The 12779-nt window shown below is 45.2% G+C and overlaps 1 protein-coding gene across 1 annotated transcript; it reads right to left on the bottom strand.

Annotated features, from left to right (window-relative positions):
• Positions 1-230: 230 nt before the first annotated feature.
• On the bottom strand, positions 231-4176 carry LOC116978127 (tumor necrosis factor ligand superfamily member 15-like). The gene is made up of 3 exons (XM_033029150.1): positions 3832-4176; positions 2575-2653; positions 231-1576 (listed from the first exon to the last, which is right to left on the bottom strand). The coding sequence occupies exons 1-3, from the start codon at positions 4039-4041 to the stop codon at positions 1209-1211; spliced, it is 657 nt and encodes a 218-aa protein (XP_032885041.1). The 5' UTR covers positions 4042-4176; the 3' UTR covers positions 231-1208.
• Positions 4177-12779: the final 8603 nt, after the last annotated feature.

The following is a 12779-nucleotide window of genomic DNA, read 5'->3' as shown; positions in this document are numbered from 1 at the left end:
GATCTATCTTTCCCTCTCAACCCCATTCTCCTGCCTTCTCCCTATAACCTCTGACACCCATAAAGAATCTCTCAATCTCCACCTTAAAAATATTGCCAACGTCTTTGCTATACATTACTCCGTCGCACTAGGAACAATTTACAGAAGCCAATTAAGCTACCAATCTGGGAGGAAACCGGAGCACAGGAAGAAAACCCATGCAGGTGACGGGGAGAATGTACAAACTCCGTACAGACTGCAACCGTAGTCAGGATCGAACCCGGGACTGGTGCTGTGAGGCAGCAACTCTATCGCTGTGCTGCCTATTGCCACTGTGCTGATGTCTGCCCATACACAGGTCTAACTGATAATTAAAAGACAACCTATACATACATGCACTATTGTGGGCCTTTATATTTAAGCATTAACCTTTTACGTTTCTGTAGCTCCCATGCCACCATAATGCAGTTTCTCTGTAGCTTTCACTATTAATGCTAACATAATCATAAGCGATAGGAGTAGAGTTAGGCCATATGACCCATCAAGTCTACTCCACCATTCAATCATGGTTGATCTATCTCTTCCTCCTAACCCCATTCTCCTGCCTTCTCCCCATAACCTCTGACACCCGTACTGATCAAGAATCTATCTATCTCTGCCTTAAAATGACCACTGACTTGGCCTCCACAGCCTACTGTGGTAAAGTCTTAATAATCAAATGAACAATTCCAGTATTTCAGTGACTCCCTGCTAAAACTTCTCCAAAACCCTAAAGATCAACTGATCTTTATATCTTAATGGCTCATGTGCAGTGTTCCGATCAGTTTCCTCTCCATAGTTTGCAAATATCCCGACTATACTCTCATTTAAAATACTTGAATTCAAAGTTGCCCTAAAAGTGATCAACAATCTTTCTTTACGTTGAGTTTTGAAATGGGTAATTAAGTCGTCAAGCCAATTTTTAAATCTTCCAGGTAGTATACCGTAGCAAGAGAAGTGGATGAGGTGTTAAACTAAAGACAGATACAAAACGCTGGAGTAACTCAGCGAGACAGGCAGCATCACTGGAGAGAAAGAAGGGGAGACGTTTCGGGTCAGGACAATCCCGACTAAACCACCATCAAAATGTGCAGTCACAGAACTGGAGATTAGTTTGGCAGCCCACATTCCTCTTCACAGTGTCACGTCGCTCTGCAATGGGAGGCAGTCTCAAAAAGTCGAAAGCCATTTTAGAGTTCAAAAAGTCCGATAAATGTTTCTGAATCCCGTAGTAAAATGTGCTTAGGGTTTGACTTGACAAAAATCTTCGTTCCTTCGTTCAGTTTGTAAGCGCTTCCGAAAAAAACTGCTTTCCCTTTCTCCAGCACCTGCTGGGAATTCTGCACAATTTTCACGCCGTTAAAATCCATGACAAATGTCACGTTGCTGCCACTTTCATGAAACATCACCTGAAAGTAGATAAAGTAGATGCCAGGTTTTTTAATTTCCAGTGATTTTTCGTTGTAGGCTGTGCAATCTCCAGTAAAGGCTAGGCCAACTTTAGTCTCCCACGCAAGAACTGCCTCCTCTCCACGTGTCTCTTGGTCTTTCAGAAGTGCTGTTTCAACCCAAATAAAACATAGATATCAATTGTCACATCTCCACGATGGTTTCACAATCTTTAAAAGTATTATTGATGTAATTTTGCTCAATACCCTCCCCCCCCCCCCCCCCCCCCCCGAACACTCCTTCCCCCAGAAAAATTGCACTACTACTAATGTACGTATATATATTTATTGCTCATTATTCTATGTTCGCTCTTCTGGGAAGATGCTAACTGCATTTCGTTGTCTCTGTACTGGACACTGCACAATGACAATAAAGATTGAATCTGAATCTAATAGATTGCTTCCCGATATCCTGCATTCAAATTTTCTTGAACCATCTCCGACACCTCCCCTTCCCTTTCTTGATCTCACTGTCCCCATCACGGGAGATAGACTATCGACTGACGTCTATTACAAACCCACTGCCTCCCACAACAATCCCGACTACACTTCTTCCCACCCTGCTTCCTACAAAGATTCTATCCGCTACTCCCAGGTCTACGCAGCATCTGCACCCAGGATGAGATGTTCCATACCAGGACATCCGAGATGTCCTCATTTTTTAGGGAACTGGGGTTCCCCTCTCCCATCTGGCGTCGCAGGATTTTGTGATGTACAAAATCTTTGCGCGCCATCTGCGTTAAGTGGGACAGGCCCTTAAACCTACACCATCTCCCAGTTGCCAAACACTTTAACTCCCCTTCCCATGATCTTTTCTTCCTCGGCTTCCTCCAATGTTCAAAGTGAGGACCAATGCAAATTAGAGGAACAGCATCTCATATTTTGCTTGGGCAGCTTACAGCCCAGTGCTCTAAATATCAATTTCTCTAATTTCATGTAACCATTGCATTACCTCTCCCCAGTTACTCTAGCATTTTGTGTCTGTCTTACGTGTAAACCAGCATCTGCAGTTCCTTCCTAAGCAATAAAACGGGCGGCACTTAGATGGCAGGCATGTTCAAAGATGCAAGGAAGTTCTATAGACGGAATAAAAGTCTGGCATGCTTACCACTAGTCCAGCGAGTTATACATTTGTTAACGTCCTGTGTTGGCCGAGTCGCCAACACTTTCGCCGTCTGTCCATCTGCCTGTTCAAATAGATAGAAGCAAAAATGAGAATGCGTGTGTCTGTGTGAGTGTGTCTGTGCGTGAGTGTGGGGATATGTGCATGTGTGAGTGAGTGTGTGTGTCTGAGTGAGAATGTGCATGTGGGTATATGTATGTTTGTGTCTGTGAGTGTGTGTGTGTCTATGTGTGTGTGCGTGAGAAAGTGTGTGAGAGTGTGTGTGTGTGAGGGTGTGTGATATATGTGTGAGAGAGAGTGTGTGTATATGTGTGTTTGTGAAAGAGAGTGTACGAGAGAGATGTGTGTGAGCAGGCATGGAAATCGCTACCAAAATATGGAGGGGACAGGAAGGGGGGGGGGGGGGCACAATGTTTTGGCAGCCGCGCGCGCATGCGCACACTCACATGCAAGCGTGCAAGGCTTCAGAGGCTCAATCGACTGCTAAATGCAGCTCAACTCTCCCTGTCTCGCCAGGTTAACCTACAGCCCTGCCTGGACTGATGGGATACCAGTGCTGCTTCTCCACGCTGGCCATATTTCCCGCAAGTCCAGGAAGACTGTAGGCTCACCTGGCGGGACAGGCAGAGTTGAGCTGGGTTTAGCGACTGTGGGCCTGGGGGCGCCGCGCCCGTCTGATTCCCGACCACTCTGGCCACCCGCGGGTGGGGGGGGGGGGGGGCAATCGGGAGGGGACAGGACAGCGCCGGAGACCCGGGATCGATCCTGGCTGCGGATGTGCCACGTCTCCCTCCTCCAATCACCGCGCTCTATTCTCAGTCCCACCCCCCAACTCCTCCCTCCTCCAATCATCGCGCTGAATCATCAAGTCCCGCCCCCATTGCCTGCTGACCGACGTCTCTCTCGTCCAATCGGCGCCCTCGATCAGCAGTCCTACCCCCACTGTCTCGCGGAAAGCGGGGATTTCACCGGGTTTTAAAATCCGGATTACAAAAACTTGGGGGGGAATCGTCCCCCACCTCTCAAAACATGGGGGGACGCCTCTCTCACCCCCCCCCCCAACCTGGGATTTCCGCCCCTGACAGGTAACAGTGTGAGAATGTGTGTATATGCGTGTCTGTGTGAGAGAGTGTATATATGTGTGTGTGAATGAGAGAGTGTGTCTGCGTGTGTGTGTGTGATGTGTGAGATAGTGTGCTTGTGTGTGTGTGTGTATGTGTGCGAGTGCGGGTGAACACCTACCCCGCGCTGCAGCTGTCCTTTGAGGACATAGTAAGAGACATAGCTGGCTGCCGCAACTTGCACTGAGGTTACTATCATAACCAAGATGCAGCCGAGCAGCGATGGCTTGAGATAATTCGCACGAACTCTTCTGCGGAGCCTGTCCTGATTCAGTGGCGTGTCCATCCCCGCTGTCCCGCAGCTCGACAACATCTGGAACATAATCCTCATGGACACTGACTTCTGGGGACGAAGAGCCCTTTATATATATCTCCACACGGGACCAGATGCAAATTGTTTGGATATCTTCCGATTTATCAACAACCCACCCATTTGGGAAGCTGCAAATCGCCTCGCAACTTGTCAGTGAAACCAAAAAAATTCCACTCATTCTCACTTGGCAAGGCCAAGGGGAATAATACGTAGGCGTCTGTGTATGAGACTACAATGCGATCCCATGCGATCTTGCATCAATTATTATTTTGCAATGCAAAGGAGGAAGGAACACTGAAACACAAACATTTGCTTCAATAGGGATTAAATGTGCATTAAAACTACTGTGCTTTCTCCCTCACTTTCTCTCTCCCTCTCTCTCTCACACACATACATTGGATCTCAAGTGTCAAGAATGTTTTATTGTCTTAAGTCCCAAAACGCAACAATGAAATTCTTACTTTCAGCAGCACATGTGTAAACATAGTACTTTGTAAACACCATAATAAACAGCAAGAAATGGGTTTGCACAAGTCTGAAGAAGGGTCTCGACACTAAACGTCACCTGTCCATTCTCTCCAGAGATGCTGCCTGTCCCGCTGAGTTACTACAGCTTTTTGGGTCTGTCTTCGGTGTAAACCAGCATTTGTGGTTCCAAAACTACACCTAGTAGAAGATTATTTATTGTCATGTGGTACGGTGAAAAGCTTTTTGTTGCGTGCTATCCAGTCAGCGGTAAGACAAAACATGATTATAATCCAGCCATTCATAGTGTACAGATACAGGATAAAGGGAATAATGTTTAGCACAAGATACAGTGCAGTAAAGTCTGATTAAAGATAATCCAAGGGTCCTCAATGAGGTAGATGGTAGCTCAGGACCACTCTCTAGTTGGTGGTCGGATGGTTCAGTTGCCTGATAACAGCTGGGAAGAAACTAGGTAGACAAAAATGCTGGAGAAACTCTGCGGGTGAGGCAGCATCTATGGAGCGAAGGAAATAGGCAACGTTTCGGGCCGAAACCCTTCTGCCTGAATCTGGAGGTGTGCCTTTTCACACTTCTATACCTCTTGCCTGATGGGAGAGGGGAAGTGTGCACAGACAAAATAGTGCAAAGACCAAAAACAATACCCCCAAGTATATGTAGTTCAAACATGGACACAAAATACTGGAGTAACTCAGCGAGACAGGCAGCAAATCTAGAGAAGGAATGGGTGACGTTTCGGGTCGAAACCCTGGTTCGGAGTTTATTTGGAGGTTGGAGTGTTTAACCAAAGAGGATAAATGCCTAAAATATCCTGATTTTAAATTGTCTGACAACAATCTTAGTGTCTGTAATAAGATAAAATATCTAGGGCATATTATTACAGAACAAATGACAGATGATGAGGATATTTATAGGCAACGACGCATGCTGTATGTACAGGCGAATATCCTCTTGCGTTAATTTGGTGCGTGTGCAGATGTGGTGAAGTTGTCGCTATTTAGAGCATACTGCACACCCCTCTACGCTGCGCACCTGTGGTCGAACTATTTATAGACAAGTATGCAGAGACTAAAGGTGGCTTATAACTATGCCATGAGAACACTGCTAAGGCAACCTAGATGGTGCAGTGCCAGTAATATGTTTGTGGCTGCAGGAGTCAGTACTTTAGAAGCTATCCTAAGACACCACATGTATAAATTCATTTGCAGGGTGAATGACTCTAAAAATGTGCTTATTGTGGCCTTGACAAACATAAGGGTTAGCACTACACGCTACGAATCCCAGTTGTGGAGACACTGGTATCGTTGTCTTGTTGTAGGACATTGATCATCTTTTAATCTGGATTTTTAACTTAAGTATTGTGGGGTTTTTTAAAATATAAATTATGATATTTTTATGTGATATACCATGATTTTATATGTATTTATGATATTTGATATGCAATGCATTTTTAATGTAATGTTGCCCCTTGTCTGGACCTTGAGTCTGTAATAAAGTATATTATTATTATTATTATTATTATTATTATTATTATTATTATTATTAGCCTAATGGCTGCAGGGGAAAAGCTGCTCCTGAACGTGGACATTACAGTTTTTAGGCTCCTGTACCTTCTTCTTGATGGCAGGGGTGAAATGAGTGTGTGGCCATGGTGGTGTGGGTCTCTGATGAAGCTGGATGCCTTATTAAGGCACCAAATCTATTGGAAAGGTCAGCACCCGCTGATAGACATAAAATGCTGGAGTAACTCAGCGGGATAGGCGAGAAGGAGAGAAGGAATGGGTGACGTTTCAGGTCGTGACCCTTATTCAGACAGGCCTGTACCCGTGATGGACTGGGCAGTGTTTACCACATTAAGCAGTCTTCTTCGCTCCTGAGCATTCGACTTGCTGAACCATGGCACGATGCAACCAGTCAATATGCTCTCTACTGTACACCCGTAGTATTTCAAGAGAACATTTGTTAATAGACAATAAGCAATAGGTGCAGGAGTAGGCCATTCGGCCCTTCGAGCCAGCATCGCCATTCACAGTGATCATGGCTGTTCATCCACAATCACATCCCCGTTCCTGCCTTCTCGCCATATCCCTTGACTCCGCTTCTTTAAGAGCTCTATCTAACTTTCTCTTGAAAGCATCCAGAGAATTGGCCTCCACTGCCTTCTGAAGCAAAGAATTCCACAGATTCACAACTCTCTGGGTGAAAAAGTTTTTCCTCATCTCTGTTCTAAATGGCCTACCCCGTATTATTAAACTGTGGCCCCTGGTTCTGGACTCCCCCAACATCTGGAGCATGTTTCTTCCTCTAGCGTGTTCAATCCCTTAAAAATCTTAAAGGTTCAATAAAACCTCTCTCATCCTTCTAAATTCCAGTCGATACAAGCCCAGTCGCTCCATTCTTTCAACATATGACAGTCCCGCCTTCCTGGGAATTAACCTTGGGAACCTACGCTGCACTCCCTCAATAGCAAGAATGTCCTTCCTCAGATTGGGAGACCAAAGCTGCACACAATACTCCAGGTGTGGTCTCACTAGGGCCCTGTACAACTACAGGAGGACCTCTTTGCTCCTATACTCAACTCCTCTTGTTTTGAAGGCAAACATGTCATTAGCTTTCTTCACTGCCTGCTGTACCTGCATGCTTACTTTCATTGACTGATGAACTAGGACACCCATGTCTCATTGTACCAGGCACGTGCTGTCAGGTAGGCAAGGTAAGCACTGCCTACACTAACTAAAATTATGAAATGGTAATTATTAAATATAAATAGTAAAGGCATGGGAGAATTATGCCTATGTAAGAGATCGATCTCTTAGATAGGCATAATTCTCTGTGCCTTTCATCCGCAGCACTTGCAACACGCGAAGGTCTGTGCAGCCCATGTGCCGTCAGCGCTGCTTCAAGCCGTCAATGACAAGCGGGGCTGAAGGCAGCTGAAATTCTGCCTTTGCAGCACTGTGCAGGCGCAGCAGCCTACTGTGCATGCACAGCACAAGTTTCTTAGCGGATTTTTCAAACATGGATTGTCATTATTTTAAGAGTATCTTAGGAAACAAAGAGTGAAGAATGGAGTTTTTGTACCAGTTAATGTGGTAAGTACATTTCTTGGTGCTTTATGTTTTTAAATGCCGTATTTCCCGGGGAGAGGGGATGGGGGGAGAGCGCCTTTCACAGCATTTGGGGAGACTGGCCCGGAGTAAAGTTGCGGGGAGGGCAGGAGCGTTGTGAAGGAGGGGATCAAGGATCATGCCAGTAACCCACTTGTGACGCTCTGGGGACGGAGCCACCGCATTGTGGCCGGGGAATGAATTAGCTTGAGTGGCTGCGAGCGGGCGCCGGGACTGGACAGCCCCTACTGCCGGCCCTCGCTCTCCTCTGTCATCTCTCCGTCTGAAAACCTCTCTCCTGCCGCTCATGTCAGCCGCCTCCCGCAAATCCTTATATTCCGACTGCGCGATTGAGGTTACTTGGCTGTGGGAATTTAAGGATTTGCGGGAAGCTGATGACATGAGCGAAGTCGGCGAGCGGCAGGTGAGAGATGTTCAGTCGGAGAGCACTGCCAGATGTGAGCGGGCCAGCAGAAGGCGCTGAAGTGGCGGCCAGGTCTGCTGTCCGTGCCCGGAGCGCTGCGAAAGCGGTGAGTGAGTGAGTGATTGAGTGAGTGAGTGAGTGAGTGAGTGAGTGAGTGAGTGAGTGAGTGAGTGAGTGAGTGAGTGAGTGAGTTACTGACATGATCCCCGACCCCCTCCTTTCTCAACACTCCTGCCCTCCCCGCAACTTTCACCCCTGGCACAGCCTCTCCACACGCTGTGAAAGGAACTTTCCCTCCAATTGGTCCCTTGAACAAGTATTATCATTCAATAAGATGACAACTGATACAACTTGCCTCGGTGTGCTCCCACCATCTCTCCACCTGCCTTCATCCTCCATCCCCTACCCATTCAGTAATTACTAAATGAAGGAGATTTGGAAATCTTGGGCAAATTGAATTGTTATTTTTATTTTATATTTTTACGGAGAGAACAATCTACGCATGCGCGGTTTAAGATTTTTTTTTTAAAGCCGACTGACTGCCTACCCTGAGTAATTACTCACGGCACGTGCCTGCATTGTACTTCCCCTTTTCCTAACATGACACCATGCAGATAATAATCTGCCTTCCTGATTTTGCCACCAAAGTGGATAACCTCACATTCATTCACATTAAACTGCATCTGCCATGCATCTGCCCACAAACCCAACCTGTCCAAGTCACCCTGCATCCTCATAGTATCCTCCTTACAGTTCACACTGCCGCCCAGCTTTGTGTCATCTGCTAATGTTACCCCCCATCCCCTCATCTAAATCGTCAGTGTAGATATTGTTAATAGCTGCGGTCACATACCAAGCTTTGCAGCCATCCATGAGCTCTGACGTAGCCGCATCGTACATTCTACGTACTTACCACGAGTTCGATTTTTTTAAACTCGGGAGAGCCTGCCATTCTGAAAGGGACCCGTTAATGCCTATTCTTTGTTTCCTCTCTGCCAACCAATTTTCTATCCATGTCGTTACCCTACCCCTATTAGTGTGCTCTAATTTTGCCCACTAATCTCCAATGTGAGACCTTATCAAAGACCTTTTCTGAAAGTCCAGGTGAACTACATCCACTGTCTCTCCCTTGGCCATTTTCAGTTACATCCTTAAAAAATTCCAGAAGATTAGTCAAGCATGATTTCCCCTTTGTAAATCCATGCTGACTCGGACCGATCCTGTTACTGCTATCCCAATGTGCGGCTATCTCATCTTTTATTATTCACTCCAGCATTATAAGGGATGGGTTTCTTTAACCTAACAGCTGCCGTGCTGTACAGCCCAATCTTGTGGGAAATAATTCAATATGGAAATTCTAAACCAATATTCATTCTAAAAGAATAAAGGCGTGGGGTTTGTAGGTGAGTTGACTTGACTTCAGTAAATTGTCCCTATTGTGTAGGATAGAACTCGTGTACGGGTGAACGCTGGTCGATACGAACACGGTGGGCTGAAGGGCCTGTTTCCACGCTAAACTAAACTAATATAATTACCGAAGATAGACACAAAAAGCTGGAGTATCTCAGTGGTTCAGGCAGCATCTCTGGGGAAAAGGAATAGATCACATTTCAGGTCAAGGCCCTTTATCAGACTGAGAGTCAGGGGATATGGAAACGAGAGATATATACGGTGATGTAGAGCGATATAGAAAAAAATGAATGAAGATATGCAAAAAAGTAACAATAACAAAGGAAACAGGCCATTGTTAGCTGTGGCCGAGGTGGGAACAAGTACAAACAATGAGACCAAACAAGACAACTTTGAAGCTGGTACGACTTGGGTGGGGGAGGGATAGAGAGAGACGGAATGCAAGGGTTACTTGAAGTTAGAGAAATCAATGTTCATACCACTGGGTTGTAAATTGCTCAGGTACATGTGACCATAAAGTACGTATTTCCCGGCAATGAAGACGCACCTGCGTCGAAGACAGACCCCCATTTTGAGTCGCTAAATTTTGAAAAAAGGCTGGCGGGACAGGATCATGAGTTTGGTTCAGTCAGTAGAGAGGAATATGTGAAACGACTTCAAGGAGGCTGTGAGGACTGGGGATCCTTCTTCTTTTCACAGGCTATCCATTTAAGGCTACAGTTCACTCGGTCATGCCCGTGGGTTTGGATGAATTGTTTATGCTGACATCCTTTGAGATTTCTCAATGTTTTGTGACTCCCATAGGAAATATTAATTTATTAGTTCCAATCTCTGATGTTGAGTGGGGCTTTTTCATGACCACATCTGATTTCTACTGGCATAAGCATCTGCTTTCAATCATGCGAGGGATGTGGGCTTCATTGTCTGAACCTGCACGGAATTATCATCCATAAGTATCCTGTGTGTATTAAAGCCACAAGACTATTGATTATAATCTGTGGGTTTTCACTGGAGATCACCACAAAAATATGAATGAATATTAAATTGACCCGATTAAAGCTCTGTAGTCCTGAAACAATCTTTATGGCTGCAAATTGGCAATTAAACAGATAATGGGATAAAGAATTGTTGCCAAGATTGTCCCCACAGGCGACATGAGACAGAGGGTAAATGCCGAGTAGTCTTGGATTGAAGCCATGAATGTTTCCAACAAACCTGTGCAGAGTTCGCACTTCCTCCCCGTTGTAGAGGTAGACCTTTAATATCGCAAAGCCCTCTACCTGACACAAAGCTAGCTTTGCCAGCAGATGCAAACACAGAAATGTGATTCATGCATTGATTTACTTAACCTTCATACAGACATCAAGAGCCCTCTGTCTATTACCCGCAGACCTGACACATCGAACTAATTAACCTGTGTAGTAACAAAATGCTGGAGTAACTCAGCGGGTCAGAGAGCATCGCTGGGGAAAAGGGATAGGTGACGTTTCAGGTCGAGACCCTTCTTCAGACTGAGAGTCGGGGAAAGGGAAACAGAGAAATAGACGGCGATATAGAGAGATATAGAACAAATTAATGAAAGATATGCAAAAAGTAGCGATGATAAAGGAAACAGGCCATTGTTTTCAACTAGCCCCCAGTTAATATCTGTGGAGGCAATAGACAGACAACGGTCACTCCCTCTTCTCCCCCTCTCCCGTCAGGCACGAGTTCAGAAGTATGAAATCGCACACCTACAGATTCAGGAACAGTTTCTTCCCAGGTGTTATCAGGCAACAACCATCCTACCACCAACTAGAGAGCAGTGCTGACTTCCCCATTGGAGGCCTTTCAGCTATCTTCTGAAGAAGGGTCTCGACCCAAAACATCACCTATTCCTTCACTCCATAGATGCTGCCTCACCCGCTGAGTTTCTCCAGCATTTTTGTCTACCTTTAATCAGACTTTATTCTTGCTAAATGTTGCACCCTTTATCCTTTATGTGAGCACTGTGAACGGCTTAACTGTAATCATGTCCAGACTTTGCTTTTACTGGATAGCATCCAAGCGAATGCTTTTCACTGCAGCTCGGTGCATGGGACAATAATAAATTAAACTAAACTTAAAAAAGCCTAATTTATGCACTAACGAAATAACCAGCTCAAATATAGGACTGGTGGCGAAGTCGTGTGCAATGCCTGGCAAAGTGCTTACACTTCAGCAGTGAAAGATGTTTATTTCACCCATCTTTTTAGTGTGAAACACTATCTTATTAGACTCTCAGAAAGAAGTACTTATGCCCCCAAGATTTGCTTGATGTTGAAAAAGAGCAGGAAAATGAAGAAGCAGAACATAAAATGACATTGAAGTCATTCGAAATCAATCAGCTGTGGCTTTACAGCAGGATACGGTGGTCAAGAAGGCTTTCGACACATTGGCCTTCATCAGTCAGAGTATTGATATCTAAGTTTTGCAGTTGTATACGTTAATAGTGAGACCACATTTAGAGTCTGAAGCAGGGTCTCGACCCGAAAAGTCACCCAATCCTTCTCTCCAGAGATGCTGCCTGTCCTGCTGAGTTACTCCAGCATTTTGTGCTTATGTTCGGTGTAAACCAGCTTCTGCAGTTCCTTCCGACGCATTTAAAGTAGTGTGTTCAGATTTGATCGCCATGTTATAGGAAAGATGCTGTCAAGCTGGAAAAGGTGCAGAGAAGATTTAAGAGGATATTGCCAGAACCCAATGGCCTGAGCTTTAGGGAGAGGGTGGGAAGGCTGGGACTCTGTTCCTTGCAATGAAGGAGGCTGAGGGGTGATCTTATAAGTTGTACAAAATCACGAGTGGACTAGATCAGGTGAATGCACAGAGCCTTTTGCCTGGAGTAAGGGAATCGAGAACCAGAGGACATAAGTTTGAGGTAAGAGGGAGAATGATTTAAAAGGAGCCTGAGGGACAACTTTTACACAAAGGGTGGCGGGTATGTGGAACAGCCTGCTGTAGGGGGGAGTTGTGCCAGGTATTATCATTAAGTTTAAAAAAACGTTTTGGCAAGTACATGGATAGGAAAGGTCTTGGATATGGTTAGGAGTTCGGGGCATTAGTTTTGTCTTTGTACTATTATTGTTTATTTGTTTTATATATCTATATGTCTATATACATATGTGTGTGTGTGTGTGTGTGTGTGTGTGTGTGTGTGTGTGTGTATATATATATATATATATATGAGGGAGGCCAGTTCATTGGCTATATTTAAGAGGGAGTTAGATGTGGTCCTTCCGGCTAAAGGGATCAGGGGGTATGGAGATAAAGCAGGTACAGGATACTGAGTTGGATAATCAGCCATGATCATA

This window comes from Amblyraja radiata, chromosome 10 (assembly GCF_010909765.2).
Source record: "Amblyraja radiata isolate CabotCenter1 chromosome 10, sAmbRad1.1.pri, whole genome shotgun sequence".
In the NCBI taxonomy this organism is placed as follows: domain Eukaryota; kingdom Metazoa; phylum Chordata; class Chondrichthyes; order Rajiformes; family Rajidae; genus Amblyraja; species Amblyraja radiata.
The sequence above is the reverse complement of the archived record's forward strand: the minus strand, read 5'-3'. Positions and strand labels throughout refer to the sequence as shown.